At 38.5% G+C, this 18,870-nt stretch overlaps 1 protein-coding gene across 1 annotated transcript in view; it reads left to right on the top strand.

Moving 5' to 3' along the window:
- Positions 1-18,870, top strand: part of hs2st1b (heparan sulfate 2-O-sulfotransferase 1b) — a 106,256-nt gene that overhangs the window by 85,340 nt on the left and 2,046 nt on the right. The window contains exons 2-6 of the mRNA XM_083569911.1: positions 1,655-1,893; positions 13,203-13,288; positions 13,821-13,959; positions 14,222-14,319; positions 18,294-18,451. Coding sequence (XP_083426037.1) covers positions 1,655-1,893; positions 13,203-13,288; positions 13,821-13,959; positions 14,222-14,319; positions 18,294-18,451 — 720 coding nt within the window. The remainder of the gene's footprint in view (positions 1-1,654; positions 1,894-13,202; positions 13,289-13,820; positions 13,960-14,221; positions 14,320-18,293; positions 18,452-18,870) is intronic.

Here is an 18,870-nt window from a genome sequence, read left to right on the forward strand (position 1 = left end):
CATAATCTCAGATCCCCTATAAATCATGTTAAGCAAAACGAAACATTAATAGACCGAGCCAGTGAGCTCTCACCAGTTACACTTTATAACGGTGCTGCTTGTTTTGTTCTCTCTGTAGAATAAATCATATCAAATTTTATTCATGAAGCACATTTGAAATCAACCTTACCACTGTTACTCCCAAAAACGCAGAGAGATATAGATTTAAAACGGCTGCAAGCCATAGAATCAATCTATGTAAGTTCATCAACTGAGTAGGCTAAACTTATTTCTGTGAAAGCACATATGTGTAAGTAGTACACAATAATATTTACAAGAATATTTAGCCTTTATGCTCTCTGTTGAGTATGGGTTCACAAATAAACATACCGTAATTTCCGGACTATTAAGCGCACCCAAATATAAGCCGCACCCACTGAATTTTACAAAGATTTTTATTTTGAACATAAATAAGCCGCTGTCTACACTGAAACTAATGAACTGTACACAGGCTTTAATGAAAGACAGTGCCTGTTACATGGCTTGTATCTAAACAGTAGCCTACCAAGAAAGTCTTCCTCCTTCATTTCACAACAATTTCTCTTGGGAGTTTATCTTTTGGCATCGTCGTGCGTTTAAAAATCACCATCGGTGCAGCTTTTCTCCCGATGCTGTGCAGCTCAGAACACAGGTGAAGTGCGTTTTTTCATGCCCGGTTGTTTTCATCGTGGCGAATGATTTACATTTCCTGTCGACAGTCCGAGTGAGCGGCAGGTCAAACGTCAGAGGAACCTCATCCATATTTATGATATGGTGTGGCCTGATTCAGTGGGAGCGCATCTGATTTAATATAAAGAATTTCATTGGTTCCCCTGAACCCGTTCGGCAATTTCATTAGTCTAATGTTATGGGGCTCAGTTTTTTGACTTGAAGCTTGTGAAACCGGGAAAAACCCAGGAAAAATAAGCCGCTTCATTGTTTAAGCCGCGGGGTTGAAAGCTTGGAAAAAAAGTAGCGGCTTATAGTCCGGAAAATACGGTACATTTGTATAAATCATCTTTATTTGTCCATGCCCATATTGAAAAGATTATTAATTTAAAGTACATTTAGAACAGATGAAAAAGTGCTTTTAATTGCGAGTTAACTCATGACAATCATGTGATTAATCTCAATGCCATTTCTTTTTAAGCATCCCATTTGATAACTGGGAAGGCATTTCACTATATTGTGGTCATCAATTGTGAGAATCTTTCTTATCAACCCCAAGAGGCCTGGGATGCTCTCAATCCCGGGTGTACTGTATTCCTGCCTCACCTCAATCCTACCTGTCACCCATCTAGCAAAGGCCATCTCTCACTCACTCACTCACTCACTCACTCACTCACTCACTCACTCACTCACTCACTGACTCACTGACTCACTGACTCACTGACTCACTGACTCACACACACACACACACACTCACATTCCCACACACACGCATACACTCCTTTACACCTAGATGCAGTTTAATACCACTAATCCACCCACTAGTAGGTTTTTGGGAAGTGTGAAAAAACCTGACTGTAAGAACCCTTGCAGCTGCACTGAGAGAATTATTTTAACATTAAAATCACTAGGAGTGTAGTACTACAAGTCCTGTTTTTAATGGATCTTTCTTTCTCTCTCTCCTCAGAGCGGACTATGGCCAGATTGGAGCTGCGTGAGGTGGAGCAGAAGCAGAATCATGCCGCAGTTCGTGAATCCCCTGCGCTTGCAGAGATTGATGATTTGCTCATCATTTACAACCGGGTACCCAAAACTGGCAGCACGTCCTTCACAAACATTGCCTACGACCTTTGTGCCAAGAACCGATACCATGTTCTGCATATCAATACCACCAAGAACAATCCTGTCATGTCCCTGCAGGATCAGGTTAGGACACAAATTTCTTAAACATAAATGCATGTGAACATTGTCTATTCACTTTGTGACTCAGAATTGCACTATTTTCCTCTCAAGGCCCTCTGCCTTATTTTGTTTGATGGCGTTTTTCCTTTCTATTCTTTCCGCTAGCCTTCTCACGAGGAATTTAAATGTAGTCACTGAGATCTGTGAAGCTGCTCTTTGACAATGTGCAATTCAGAGCTGCAATTTTGACGTCTGTGGCAAGCGACAAACACAAGTGAAACTTTTATGATGCAGTAAAACATAAGAAATATCTGCCTGTCTTAGTGTTTTTTACACATTGTTTTCCGCATAAAATTAGTATTAATACCGCTGCTAGCAATAATATTAGCAATAATATTACAAAGAAGGCTATAAAATCACCAGCATTTCCCCACATTATCATCCCTGCTACCTAATTATGTTTATCTATAAACACAAGAGAACATATATAGAGTTTGGATATACAGTATATACAGTATGAGTTTGGAAACTATCCTGAAACCCAGTCTAAATAAATAAAAAAATAAATAAATAAAGCTAATGTTAGAGGGGAAAATAAAAATAGCAAAAGCCTAGCTAGTGATAAAAGGGAAAAATATTCAAATAAAATGCATCTTGCTGGCTAACAATTTATTCCAGAATAAAGCTTTAAAAAAAAAAAAAGCATAAAAATAGATTTACACTGCAGTTAACAATTATTTTAGTAATCAAGTAATTGATTATTCCGTCGATTAATTGAGTAATCGGATATGAAGTACTTTTTCTTTATTAAAGAGCAATACTAAATATACAAGAGAAAATAAGACGGGTCTCTTAAAATAAACGTCATTTGTTTTCTTTTTAGAAAAAATTAGATTTTTATTCCTGAAATTGCATACAAGAATATTTGTAAAAACTAAACCCATTTATTACAAAAATTATAAAATCATATAAAAAAAATAAAAATGAAAGACATTTTAAAAATAAAAAAATACAAATACATTTTTAATGACAAAAAAAATTCAAACATACTGTATGGTGTTTTCTATGTTTTAGTTTGAAATATTCCCAAACTTTGTAAACTTTGTCATTTCTTTGGCCTGAATATTCTCACCCCTCACTGTTTTCTTTCCGTTTCTCTATTTTTCATTCTGTAGCATCTTCTGTGATGTATGAAAGCCCATTTCTGCCACATAAAATAAAGTTTGCTTTATTTTATATGGGTTTTGCTTCTCTCCAGGGATTGGAGGCTTCATTTGATACCATGCGATTCTATTGATTTCAGCCTATTCCATTTTCAATGTTTAAAACTTTCTGCCACTACAGAGGGAGTGACGCTGCCTGACTGACTAAAAAAAGAATTGCGAGGAAAGAAATTGGAATTGCAAGAAAAAAAGTAGAAATTGCCAGTATAACGTTGAAACAAGGCAAACTTCTAAATGGCGGAACAAGTGGTGGTCCTTGTTAATGTCCCATATTGGGGAAAAACACTGCTGCACAGTGTGTAGTTAAATGGACTTTTAGTTATCAAATTATTTGCCTCGATGCATTTTTGCATTCGAGTTACTCGAGATATCATTTCAGCCTTAAAATAGATAGATACAGTTGTGTGTATTCATTCATTCTTTTTTGCGCAATTGTTAAACAAAGTGATTTACCGTTATTTCCGGACTATTAAGCGCACCCAAATACAGTAAAACCCCGTTGGACAAGCATAATTTGTTCTTGAAAATTGCTCGTATGTTCGAACTGATTTTCCCCATAGGAATTAATGTAAAAGCGATTTAATCCATTCCGAAACCTCATTCGATCGCTTATTTCTGCGCTTAAAAAGTATTTGTAGCCTATTTTAACAAACAAATACACCGCAAATTACAGTAATGTAAACATAATTTAACCCTAACCCCATGTGGTAGTGGTTGATTGCGAGTGTAAGACGCGCACCACGCTTGTAACCGCCTCGGTTTCCATGGTAATTCTATTTACTTTCGTTTTCACATCATCACTGATTTTCTTGGGAGACATTTTTTAAGATTTCTAGTGAAATAAAAATAAATAACGCTAAAAAAAGTTATGTTTTTGCTGCACTGAACAACGAGAGCGACCGAGCAATACGTCATCAACTAAGCAAATGATGCTTCCCTCAGCCGAAAGCGGGGAACCGGCAGCATGGGTTTGAATGAACTAACTAAAGAACTAAATAAACTAATGAACTTTACACAGGCTTTAATGAAAGACTGTAACACGGCTTGTATCTAAACAGTAGCCTACCAAGAAAGTCATTGTTCACTGTCTTCCTCCTTCCTTTCACAACTATTTCTCTCGAGAGTTTATCTTTTGGCATCGTCGTGCGTTTAAAAATCACCATCGGTGAAGCTTTTCTTCCGATGCCGTGCAGCTCAGAACACAGGTGAAGTGTTTTTTTTCATGCCCGGTTGTTTTCAGCTTGACGAATGATTCGTTGTTCCTGTAGACAGTCCGAGTGAGAGGCAGGTGCGGCCCGATTCAGTGGGAGCACATCTGATTTAATATAAACAGTTTCATTGGTTCACCTGAACCCGTTCAGCAATTTTATTAGTCTAATGTTTTGGGGCTCAGTTTTTTGGCAGCATGAAGCTTGTGAAACCGAGAAAAACCCAGGAAAAATCCATAAATTAGCCACTTCATTGTTTAAGCCGCGGGGTTCAAAGCGTGGGGAAAAAAAGTAGCGGCTTATAGTCCGGAAAAATACAGTAATTGTTAAACAAAGTGATTAATTCCGTTAGCCTTGCCACAGATTTTGGGACTCATATCTGAAATGCCCTACCTAACTTTAAATGTTAACACTTTCTGATAAACGTGGGCTTCATGCACAATATAAATATCTTTAAAAAAGAAGACATTTTGAGCTTTACTGTCCATTATTTAGAGGTAATATTGCTCAAAAAGATGTTATAGAAAAAGAAATCCTGCATTGAACATTATTTTTATTTCATTTATAAATACATGAAATTAGTCCTGGAGCAATCCGGAAAAGTACTGGGTTGAAAGCCACATGTCTCCTGAGTTTAGATTTCAAAATTTATGAAGATGTTCATGACATGAGATTTCTACAAACATTTAACTGAGACTATGTCTGATACTTTTCTCTCTCCCCCTGTTTGAGAGCCACCTGTTAAACTCAGGTGGCCATTCATACTCTATTCATACAGTCTGCATAGAAATGAATGGCTGACCATTAAAGGCTTTTGTTATACATGTTTGGCTATTGATATTGATTTGGCATTCATATTGATGGGCAGGTAGCCAGACAAGCTATTGCTTTACAGTAATGACCATTCATATTGATGTCTGGCCATTCCAATCCCAACTACACACACACACACACTTTTCAAGCATTTCTCTTATTAAAACAAACAGGCAATAAAACCTATAAAATTGTATTAAACTGTAAAGGGAGATGTATTGTAACTTACAGATGTAAAATAGGCTCAGATTTTCCATCCACATGTAGATCTCCATGTCTCTGTTGTTACTCCGCCCCCAAGAATATTTTCCACATTGCTGCTTTGTGTAAATCTCAGATAAAACAACTTTTTTGACTGTCCATTTTTTCCATTGTTTTTTTTTTTTTTTTTTTTTTGTAAACAAAGTCCAGTTAGCACGAGCTACTGCTTACACACATTCAGCAAATACATTCGGTATACGTTTTTTATTAAAAAACAGTGATCTGAAATCGCTGCTTGAGGTGTGGACCTTTAGAATGATGTATAGTTAGTCATGGTTATTCTTGTCCCTTTTCATTTAATTTATTGCTAAACATTAACACCTGAGAACAATAGGATATCGGTTGCGCTGGCGGGGTTAATTTTGAAAACACACACACAAATTTTTTTTATTGTTTCTGAGCATAAACAAAAAAAAAGAGAAATTACCTACTTGTTCATTTTCTAGTTGTTTAATCACACAAAGTTTAATGGTCAATATCTCACAATGCCAACTATGATCAATGCCCTAAAGTGCACAATATTCGGAACAAGAAAACCTGGAAGTAGAAGCCACTTTTATCTATCTTTTCTCAGGAACAAATGCCCACTTGACACTGATTATGTGCTGATGGTTGATCAGTTATTTTACATTCGAGTTGTCAAGAGTACCACACAACCAAATAACTCACTCAAAAAAATAAGATTGCAAGAAACTATAAATAAGGCATATAAATGTACCTATTACATAATTAGCTTTCTGATAAATAAAAAAAATAAAAAATAAAAAATAAATAAATAAATAAGCATGATGTACATGGACCAGATTGCATTGTACGATCTTCATACAATCATTGTTTTTTGACACTTCTTAGATTTAGACATGAAATGAAAGTTTGTCCGATCATAAGGAGAAACAGGTTGGCGGAACAGAATTGGGATCGGCAGAGAGATGAGAAAAGTAGGCAGGAGTACAAGGAGTTTCAGCAGCAGGTGAAGAGGGATGTGGCAAAAGCAAAGGAAAAGGCATATGAGGAGCTGTTTGAGGAGTCGCACACTAAGGAAGGAGAAACGGATTTGTACTGATTGGCCAGGCAGAGGGACCGAGCTGGGAAGGATGTGCTACAGATTAGAGCAAAAAAGGATGGAGATGGAAATGTGTTGACTAGTGAGGAGAGTGTTTTGAAGAGATGGAGGGAATTTTTTGAGCAGCTGATGAATGAGGAAAATGAGAGAGAGAGAGAAGGTTCCTTGGTGTAGAGTTGGTGAAGCAGGAAGTGGATAGGATTTGTAAGGAGGAAGTGGGAACAGTCGATTAAGAGGATGAAGAGTGGAAAGTCGGCTGGACCAGATGACATACCAGTAGAAGCGTGAAGATGTTTAGAAAAGATGGCAGTGGAGTTTTTAACCAGATTGTTAAACAAGATTTTGGAGGGTGAGACAATGCCTGAGGAATGGAGAAGGAGTGTGCTTGTACCGGTTTTTAAAAATAAGGAAGATGTGCAGACTTGCAGTAACTACAGGAGAAAAGATTTATCAGTCACACCATGAAGTTATGGGAAAGAGTAGTGGAAGCCAGGCTGAGAGAAGAGGTGACCATCTGTGAGCAACAGTATGGTTTCATGCAGAGAAAGAGCACTGAGGACGCAATATTTCCTTTGGGAATGTTGATGGAGAAGTATAGAGAAGAGTTGCACTGTGTGTTTGTGGATTTAGAGACGACAGGGTGCAGAGAGAGGAGTTGTGGTATTGTATGGGGAAGTCAGGTGTGTTAAAGAAGTATGTGAGGGTGGGGCAGGACATGTATGAGGACAGTGTGACAGCAGTGAAGTGTGCAGTAGGAACGACAGCCTGGTTCAAGGTGGAGGTTGGACTGAATCAAGGGTCGGCTCTGAGCCCTTTCCTGTTTGCAGTGGTGATGGACAGGTTGACAGACGAGGTCAGACAGGAGTCTCCATGGACTATATTTGCGGATGATATTGTGATTTGTTGTGAGAGTTGGGAGCAGGTTGAGAAGAGCCTGGAGAGGTGGAGGTACACGCTGGAAAGAAGGGGAATGAAAGTCAGTAGGAGTAAGACATAGTACATGTGTGTAAATGAGAGGGAGGGCAGTGGAGTGGTGCAGTTGCAGGGTGAAGAGGTGGTGAAGGTGGAGGAGTTTAAGTACATGGGGTCAACTGGGCAAAAGAAGGGTATCTGCAAGAGTGAAAGGGACAGGAAAAAGACAGGAGGCAAAGCTGGAGGTAGCAAAGCTGAAGATGTTAAGATTTTCATTGGGAGTGACGAGGATGGACAGGATTAGAAATGAGTTTATTAGAGAGACAGGGCATGTAGGACGTTTTTGGAGACAAGGTGAGGGAGGCACGATTAAGATGGTTTGGACATGTGCAGAGGAGGGACATGGGGTATATCGGTAGAGACTGCTGAGGATGGAGCCACCAGGAAGGAGGAAAAGGGGAAGACCAAGTAGGAGGTTTATGGATGTGGTGATGGAAGACGTGCAGGTAGTTGGTTTGAAAGAGGCAGATGTAGAGGTCAGATTAGTATGGAGTCGGATGATCCACTGTGGCCACCCCTATTGGGAGCAGCCACAAGAAGATTAAGAAGAATTAATTAGTTATGGGCTAAAGTGTAATGAAATACCTGCTTATTGTTTTACTATTAAGTAAAAATCTGTGAAGTTGCTGATTTAGTTGTTTTCTGAGTTATGTGAATGTGGCGGGTTTACTTTGTGCATAACAAGCTAAATAGGTCATCGTTTTTTTTTTATCTTCACACCTGGTAGATTAATAGGAAACAACTCTTTATATAGCATGAGCCTTGTGCTGTACAGGTGCTGCAATGTTCTCAAGGGGATAAACACGAGTATAGTTATTATTACACTTCAAACTAAACCTCCTATAGAACTAACAGATGCCTTCACGCATAAGTATTGCAACTGTCTTGTGGTGTCACGAAGTGTGTGCATTTAGATTCGGGTACAAAGGAGCTAATATCTACAGTTAATTGCTGGAACGGGGGGGTGGGGGGGTGGTTGTGCTTAGCTACAAGGATTCAGGGATGGCTGAGCAATAACTGTGTGGCAAAAAAAAAAAAAATTCAAATCACTGAAGTGGAAGATGGACAATTGTCTGTAGATTGCCTGTTGATGACGATACCTGTTAGTTTGTCATTTTGTTCTTTCAGTTTGCCAACCTCATCTAAATTATCTAAAAATGATTTCCGAATTCATTAGCCTTGTGATATATAACTTTAGTTTTTGATATAAAAAATGTTGTGTAAAGAAACAAGTGGGTGGGATTGTGGTCATAGGGTGCATTGAAAATGGAGGAATGGCTTTCTGTTAAGTAGCGACACATGCCATACTCTTTTGTTGTTGTTGCTTAGCCAACATTTCAGTATACTACGGTTTATAATGAGAAATCCTTTTCTCTCTCTCGCTCTCTCTCGCTCTCTCTCTCACACACACACACACACACACACACACACACACACACACACAGAGATAAAATTATCTTTTTTAATAATGCTAGTACTGCCACCCCCCCCCCCCCCCCCCCCAACCCCACTGATTGCTAGTGCTAAGGGGAGAAATATGTGACTCTATAGGTAAAAGATGGAGGTTGGCAACAGTCAAGTGGTTGCGAACAGGAGCTTGTATTCCCAATATAGAAGAGTATTTGACTCCACGTGTCAAGTTCGGCCACAATAGGTCATGCAAGTGCAGTCATCTCTTTGTCTTTGCTGCTTTCTGTGTCACACATTCCTCATCACTGATTCCATTTCCATGGTGAATAAAGAGCCTGGAAATACAGAAGTATTCCATGAAAGAGTTGCTGTTTGATTGAGAGGCAGCAAATGCTGTTGGTTAAATCAGCTGCACAGAATCATTAAAATTTTCTGTGTATAGTGTTTATTTGTTTAAAGTGGAGAGAGACACAAAGACTGACTGGGAGAAAGCATAGCAGGTATTTCTTCTGGTTTAATGGTTCAATAAATTCTCCTTTTTTTATATTGCTGTGAGGATTCACAGACATCTGGGAATGGCTTCTTTATCCCCCCACTTCTTTACAGAAAGTGTCTGTGAAAAGTGTAACTTTTACATGTCAGTTTTACTCACTATAAATCTGATTAAAGTGGTTTATAACTCCGTGGGGGGTTTGTGACACTTAGCCGGGGGGGTTGTGTTTTTCTAATTTTGTTACAGTGATTGAAATCATGACCCACTGATCTCAGAGTTAATGTATTTATTATTGAGTTCTTATAGTTATTAACCTGTTTGACATGCTACTTAAATTGAATGGAATCGAATAAAAAACTCAATCATTCAAAAACAAGTCATCCAGTAAACAACGTCTGCTTGGGCCCTGAAGATGAATGTATATCTACTGCTCTAGTAAATCATCAGGATAATACTTTACATGATTAAATAATATGATTCAACATTGTATGTCATTTCGAAACTAAATTTACAGACCCTGCCTAAAACAGATATAAAGGGTAAAGAAAACCACTGATACGGTATATGGTATAGGCTATATTGATTCACTGGCAGGAGTCTGTTTATTAATAAAAAAGAAAATGTTTCAATCATTTATTTTAAAAAAAATATATTTATTTAATTTAACACAAACATAATAAATTGTATTACCTTCATTTCACTAGTAGAATATCACAACATTTAACCTTTTTTATTTATTTGTTGCTGAGACCTGATTAGTACATTAGTATAATCACAATTTTAACCCATTTTGATTGTTATATATGGGCTTACAGTCTTAAACTGTATGTGGGTTATTGTTTTATATTAAAATGTTTGGTACAGTTTGCAGGACTTTTTGCTTGGTACAGTTTGCAGTGACCATGTATAAGCCTGTATATTTTTAAGTAAGGGTTGGAATTTATTGGATTAAATGATTTGAGCTGATCAGGATTATACAGGATGATCACACGTTTCATTTTGTTAGAGACGACAAGATACAATACGCTAGTATAAAATGGTATAAATAATTGCAGTGTTATATAATAAACAATTATTGTTATTAATAATACAGCAATAATAATGACTCAAATTTTTTATATATATATATATATATATATATATATATATATATATATATATATATATATATATATATATATATATATACAGTGAGGAAAATAAGTATTTGAACACCCTGCTATTTTGCAAGTTCTCCCACTAAGAAATCATGGAGGGGTCTGAAATTGTCATCGTAGGTGCATGTCCACTTTGAGAGACATAATCTAAAAAAAAAAAATCCAGAAATCACAATATATGATTTTTAAACTATTTATTTGTATGATACAGCTGCAAATAAGTATATGAACACCTGTCTATCAGCTAGAATTCTGACCCTCAAAGACCTGTTAGTCTGCCTTTAAAATGTCCACCTCCACTACATTTAATATCCTAAAATAGATGCACCTGTTTGAGGTCGTTAGCTGTATAAAGACACCTGTCCACCCCATACAATCAGTAAGAATCCAACTACTAACATGGCCAAGACCAAAGAGCTGTCCAAAGACACTAGAGACAAAATTGTACACCTCCACAAGGCTGGAAAGAGCTACAGGGAAATTGCCAAGCAGCTTGGTGAAAAAAGGTCCACTGTTGGAGCAATCATTAGAAAATAGAAGACGCTAAACATGACTGTCAATCTCCCTCGGACTGGGGCTCCGTGCAAGATCTCACCTCGTGGGGTCTCAATGATCCTAAGAAGGTAAGAAATCAGCCCAGAACTACACGGGAGGAGCTGGTCAATGACCTGAAAATAGCTGGGACCACCGTTTTCAAGGTTACTGTTGGTAATACACTAAGACGTCATGGTTTGAAATCATGCATGGCACGGAAGGTTCCCCTGCTTAAACCAGCACATGTGCAGGCACGTCTTAAGTTTGCCAATGACCATTTGGATGATCCAGAGGAGTCATGGGAGAAAGTCATGTGGTCAGATGAGACCAAAATAGAACTTTTGGGTCATAATTCCACTAAACGTGTTTGCAGGAAGAAGAATGATGAGTACCATCCCAAGAACACCATCCCTACTGTGAAGCATGGGGGTGGTAGCATCATGTTTTGGGGGTGTTTCTCTGCACATGGGACAGGGCGACTGCACTGTATTAAGGAGAGGATGACCGGGGCCATGTATTGTGAGATTTTGGGGAACAACCTCCTTCCCTTAGTTAGAGCATTGAAGATGGGTCGAGGCTGGGTCTTCCAACATGACAATGACCCGAAGCACACAGCCAGGATAACCAAGGAGTGGCTCTGTAAGAAGCATATCAAGGTTCTGGCATGGTCTAGCCAGTCTCCCAATAGAGAATCTTTGGAGGGAGCTCAAACTCTGTGTTTCTCAGCGACAGGCCAGAAACCTGACTGATCTAGAGAAGATCTGTGTGGAGGAGTGGGCCAAAATCCCTCCTGCAGTGTGTGCAAACCTGGTGAAAAACTACAGGAAACGTTTGACCTCTGTAATTGCAAACAAAGGCTCCTGTACCAAATATTAACATTGACTTTCTCAGGTGTTCAAATACTTATTTGCAGCTGTATCATACAAATAAATAGTTAAAAAATCATACATTGTGATTTCTGGATTTTTTTTTTTAGATTATGTCTCTCACAGTGGACATGCACCTACGATGACAATTTCAAACCCCTCCATGATTTCTAAGTGGGAGAACTTGCAAAATAGCAGGGTGTTCAAATACTTATTTTCCTCACTGTATGTATATATATATATATATATATATATATATATATATATATATATATATATATATATATATATATATATATATATATATATATATGCCAGGATAGCCTGCAAAACTTTGTCACCAGTGCTGAAATAATCCTCAAGGAACTTGTCGATTAGCCAAGATCAGGCGTTGCACATGCTGACTGTTCACAGGAATGACTGCTGTTGGCTGGGAACCACCACGACCGGAATCATCACTGTTGGACATATGGCCATCTTTGAAACGTTTACACCATTTAAATGTTTAACTTTTTTTCTGAGCGTCTCGTCACCGTGCCGTGCTTGATGTCTTCTGTAGATAACTGCTGCTTTTAGGCTTTTGTTCACATGAAACTTCATCACCACACGCTGTTCGATGCACGCACTAACACTGTTGTCTGCCATCTTTATTAACGGTCTCTGGACTGGCCCGCGACATGTGCGCCACCTATAAGTAATAGGACACACTAGCCACTTACTACTGCGTGTAGCACTGCCATGCTAGCATCCTTTTTTATACCTGTAAAATTAAGTCCCGGTTTGATTTGAACACCCCCATTTATACATATATACACAAACATCTATTATATAAATCTATAGTATATAATGTTACGAGTTTTTTGAAAGATTTTGTACATGTTTAGCCCCGTGTTTAGGTGTCTGATGTGTCTGTCTGTCTGTCCAATGTGTTTGCTTGTTTGTGTGGTGAGCCTGTGTGTGTGTGCGTGTGTGTGCGTGTGTGTGTGTGCGCGCATTTGTATTCCTGTCACCTCTGTCCCTAACACGAAAAATAAGTGGCTGTGATGGAGAGAAGGAAGGTGTCATTAGCGGGTGGCTTTGCTGAGGTAATATCCAGTCGACTTTGTCTCCACACTCCGTGAGCTGCTCACTGAGCTGAGACTTTGTGTTCAGGCAGAGATGGAGCTCAGATTTAGTGTGTGTGGGGGTGTGTGTGTGTGTGTGTGTGTGTGTATAAAGGGATTCATATAAAGTCCTGCACGTTACCTATGCCTGTAATTTCAGACATAATTTTACTTTTGTGATTGTGATTAAAAACAATGGTGTTTTATTTGTGTGTGCGTGTGTTTTGCAGGTGAGGTTTGTAAGGAACGTGACGACCTGGAAGGAGATGAAACCAGGGTTTTACCATGGACATGTAGCATATCTGGATTTCACCAAGTGGGTATTCAAACAATTTGTGACTTACATCACTTGACTCATAAAAAAATTATTGATTTTTTTTTTTTTTTATATATACACATTGCCTTTGCTAGAATATCATCTGTATGGCTTTTATTTAACAAAAAATATGATATAAAAAAAAAAAGATGGACATGGTGTCAGCTGTGGACAGATAATAATGTATATATGTAGCATGAATTAGGCAGTTCAGTACTGCATACAAATGAATTCTAATATTTACTAATTGTTTAGTTTTTGCTGGCTCATAAGATGGTATAAAATATTTGCTAGCTCAAAGGTTGTAGATTATAGAACTGACTGTTGAGGTGGAGCTTTAATTTCTGGGGTGTTGCTGCACTCTTGTGGTTGAAGGTGATATCGCAGTAATGTGCGGGCTACTGTGTTGCTGATGAGACAAAAGTCAAGGGAAGTCTGGGAAAATTTGAAAATTAAAAGATCACATTTAAAAAATTAACAATACAGTCAGATTGGACCTTTTTTTTTATGTACACCTTCGCTTTTGCTACAGATTTAGTGTGAGGGCAAAGCCCATCTACATTAATGTCGTTCGTGACCCTATTGAGCGCCTTGTGTCTTACTACTACTTCCTGCGCTTTGGTGATGACTACAGGCCCGGCCTGAGGCGGAGAAAGCAGGGAGACAAAAAGGTTGGAGACTTTTTTTTTTCTTTTCTTTTTTTATTGCTACTTCTGAGAAATAAAATAAAAAATAAAATAAAAAAATAAAAAATGAGGAACACATTTTTGAGTTTTATTTTTGATCAGAATGTTTTCAAAAATTATTGGGCAGAAAGAAAAATGGAGAAGGACTAAAATAGAAAATGTTTCCATGTATTCGTGTGTGTGTGTGTGTGTGTGTGTGTGTGTGTGTGTGTGTGTGTGTGTGTGTGTGTGTGTGTACACTTTTCAGACATTTGATGAGTGTGTGGCATCAGGGGGCTCTGACTGTGCTCCAGAGAAACTCTGGCTTCAGATTCCATTTTTCTGCGGACATTCGTCTGAGTGCTGGTAGGGATTTTTTATTTTTTAAATAAGACAAGATCGGATGGAAGACAGATACTAATACATATTAGTAGATATCTTGTTTTTTTTTTTCCGTGATTCTCAGGATTTCACGTGATACTACATTTTTTAAAATCATTGATTGGTGCTGATCTCTTTGCTTTTTCATCCCACACATTGCTTTTGAAATCTTGATTGTGATTGGTCAGCAGATGTTAATTTATTTTCTCTGTAGCTCTGGCAGTAGAGTTGGCTGTAAGGCAAATCATACATTCTTATTGTATGAATGCACTCATTTTAATATGGCTCCTTAAGTAACTAGTTTATTAATACTAGTCTTTAATTTACAGGGACATGCATGATGGATGCTACACATAATTAAATATACACATTAAACACATGCTGTTGAGTCAAATGTCAAATTGTTGACAGGTTAATGTGATGCGTGAGAAGGCATCTATAAAAGGAGTCTCCAATACGAGTTAAATATCAATGTGAAACTATAGTGGGTATTAATCCACAATGTAAAATTGCAGCCTCATGTCATCATGAAGTTGAAGTTGAACAGTGGTGATAGTGTGTGTTTGTGTATATATATATATGTATATGTATAAGTGGGTATATGTATATGTAAGTGGGAGAACTTGCAAAATAGTAGGGTGTTCAAATACTTATTTTCCTCACTGTATACATATACATATATATATATATATATATATATATATATATATATATATATATATATATATATATATATATATATATATATATATATATATATATATATATACAGTGAGGAAAATAAGTATTTGAACACCCTGCTATTTTGCAAGTTCTCCCACTTAGAAATCATGGAGGGGTCTGAAATTGTCATCGTAGGTGCATGTCCACTGTGAGAGACATAATCTAAAAAAAAAAATCCAGAAATCACAATATATGATTTTTAAACTATTTATTTGTATGATACAGCTGCAAATAAATATTTGAACACCTGTCTATCAGCTAGAATTCTGACCCCCAAAGACCTGTTAGTCTGCCTTTAAAATGTCCACCTCCACTACATTTATTATCCTAAATTAGATGCACCTGTTTGAGGTCGTTAGCTGCATAAAGACACCTGTCCACCCCATACAATCAGTAAGAATCCAACTACTAACATGGCCAAGACCAAAGAGCTGTCCAAAGACACTAGAGACAAAATTGTACACCTCCACAAGGCTGGAAAGGGCTACGGGGAAATTGCCAAGCAGCTTGGTGAAAAAAGGTCCACTGTTGGAGCAATCATTAGAAAATGGAAGAAGCTAAACATGACTGTCAATCTCCCTCGGACTGGGGCTTCATGCAAGATCTCACCTCGTGGGGTCTCAATGATCCTAAGGAAGGTGAGAAATCAGCCCAGAACTACATGGGAGGAGCTGGTCAATGACCTGAAAAGAGCTGGGACCACCGTTTCCAAGGTTACTGTTGGTAATACACTAAGACGTCATGGTTTGAAATCATGCATGGCACGGAAGGTTCCCCTGCTTAAACCAGCACATGTCCAGGCACGTCTTAAGTTTGCCAATGACCATTTGGATGATCCAGAGGAGTCATGGGAGAAAGTCATGTGGTCAGATGAGACCAAAATAGAACTTTTGGGTCATAATTCCACTAAACGTGTTTGGAGGAAGAAGAATGATGAGTACCATCCCAAGAACACCATCCCTACTGTGAAGCATGGGGGTGGTAGCATCATGCTTTGGGGGTGTTTTTCTGCACATGGGACAGGGTGACTGCACTGTATTAAGGAGAGGATGACCGGGGCCATGTATTGCGAGATTTTGGAGAACAACCTCCTTCCCTCAGTTAGAGCATTGAAGATGGGTCGAGGCTGGGTCTTCCAACATGACAATGACCCGAAGCACACAGCCAGGATAACCAAGGAGTGGCTCTGTAAGAAGCATATCAAGGTTCTGGCGTGGCCTAGCCAGTCTCCAGACCTAAACCCAATAGAGAATCTTTGGAGGGAGCTCAAACTCCGTGTTTCTCAGCGACAGGCCAGAAACCTGACTGATCTAGAGAAGATCTGTGTGGAGGAGTGGGCCAAAATCCCTCCTGCAGTGTGTGCAAACCTGGTGAAAAACTACAGGAAACGTTTGAACTCTGTAATTGCAAACAAAGGCTACTGTACCAAATATTAACATTGACTTTCTCAGGTGTTCAAATACTTATTTGCAGCTGTATCATACAAATAAATAGTTAAAAAAAATCATACCATGGGATTTCTGGATTTTTTTTTTAGATTATGTCTCTTACAGTGGACATGCACCTACGATGACAATTTCAGACCCCTCCATGATTTCTAAGTGGGAGAACTTGCAAAATTGCAGGGTGTTCAAATACTTATTTTCCTCACTGTATATATATATATATATATATATATATATGTATGTATACAGTGAGGAAAATAAGTATTTGAACACCCTACTATTTTGCAAGTTCTCCCACTTAGAAATCATGGAGGGGTCTGAAATTGTCATCGTAGGTGCATGTCCACTGTGAGAGACATAATCTAAAAAAAAAAAATCCAGAAATCACAATGTATGATTTTTAAACTATTTATTTGTATGATACAGCTGCAAATAAGTATTTGAACACCTGAGAAAGTCAATGTTAATATTTGTTTGTTTGCAATTACAGAGGTCAAACGTTTCCTGTAGTTTTTCACCAGGTTTGCACACACTGCAGGAGGGATTTTGGCCCACTCCTCCACACAGATCTTCTCTAGATCAGTCAGGTTTTTGGCCTGTCGCTGAGAAACACGGAGTTTGAGCTCCCTCCAAAGATTCTCTATTGGGTTTAGGTCTGGAGACTGGCTAGGCCACGCCAGAACCTTGATATGCTTCTTACAGAGCCACTCCTTGGTTATCCTGGCTGTGTGCTTCGGGTCATTGTCATGTTGGAAGACCCAGCCTCGACCCATCTTCAATGCTCTAACTGAGGGAAGGAGGTTGTTCCCCAAAATCTCGCAATACATGGCCCCGGTCATCCTCTCCTAAATACAGTGCAGTCGCCCTGTCCCATGTGCAGAAAAACACCCCCAAAGCATGATGCTACCACCCCCATGCTTCACAGTAGGGATGGTGTTCTTGGGATGGTACTCATCATTCTTCTTCCTCCAGTGGAATTATGACCCAAAAGTTCTATTTTGGTCTCATCTGACCACATGACTTTCTCCCATGACTCCTCTGGATCATCCAAATGGTCATTGGCAAACTTAAGACGTGCCTGGACATGTGCTGGTTTAAGCAGGGGAACCTTCCGTGCCATGCATGATTTCAAACCATGACGTCTTAGTGTATTACCAAAAGTAACCTTGGAAACGGTGGTCCCAGCTCTTTTCAGGTCATTGACCAGCTCCTCCAACAGTGGACCTTTTTTCACAAAGCTGCTTGGCAATTTCCCTGTAGCTCTTTCCAGCTTTCCAGACAATTTTGTCTCTAGTGTCTTTGGACAGCTCTTTGGTCTTGGCCATGTTAGTAGTTGGATTCTTACTGATTGTATGGGGTGGACAGGTGTCTTTATGCAGCTAACGACCTCAAACAGGTGCATCTGATTTAGGATAATAAATGTAGTGGAGGTGGACATTTTAAAGGCAGACTAACAGGTCTTTGAGGGTCAGAATTCTAGCTGATAGACAGGTGTTCATATACTTATTTGCAGCTGTATCATACAAATAAAGAGTTTAAAAATCATATATTGTGATTTCTGGATATTTTTTTTTAGATTATGTCTCTCACAGTGGACATGCACCTACGATGACAATTTCAGACCCCTCCATGATTTCTAAGTGGGAGAACTTGCAAAAAAGCAGGGTGTTCAAATACTTATTTTCCTCACTGTGTGTGTGTGTGTGTGTGTGTGTGTGTGTGTGTGTGTGTGTGTGTGTGTGTGTGTGTGTGTGTGTGTGTGTGTGTGTGTGTGTGTGTGTGTGTGTTTAGGAATGTAGGCAGTCACTGGGCTTTGGAGCAAGCCAAGTACAACCTGGTGAATGAGTATCTACTGGTGGGGGTGACTGAGGAGCTGGAGGACTTCATCATGATGTTGGAGGCAGCACTGCCCCGTTTCTTTAGAGGAGCCACTGATCTTTACCGCACAGGTAACACAGTGCTCGGGTCTATGGATACGGGCCACAAAGATAAGAAAACTACTGTATAACATAGATGTTGCAATGGAAAAGTCATACATTTTAAGCAAACTGTTTAACTTTTTAAATATCACATCATAGCTTTGAAGCGCTTTGGACATTCTCTATTACTATTAGTTTATTATTGTACAAATATTAAACATATGTAGGTATTCAAATAAGAAAATATTTTGAACACACCAAACCGTACTCTATACATTGCGGCAATTAATTTTTTTTTAACAACTTGGCTGTGACACAAAAATGGTGAGACAAAGTAGAATAAACGTTAAAGCTTTAGAAATAAAACTTACATTTCTGATATAAGTGCAATAAAATAAGAATATAAATAACAATTTAAAATAGAATATACGACACATGTACATCTAGCA

Source organism: Silurus aristotelis (genome assembly GCF_946808225.1).
Source record: "Silurus aristotelis genome assembly, chromosome: 2".
Taxonomy (NCBI): domain Eukaryota; kingdom Metazoa; phylum Chordata; class Actinopteri; order Siluriformes; family Siluridae; genus Silurus; species Silurus aristotelis.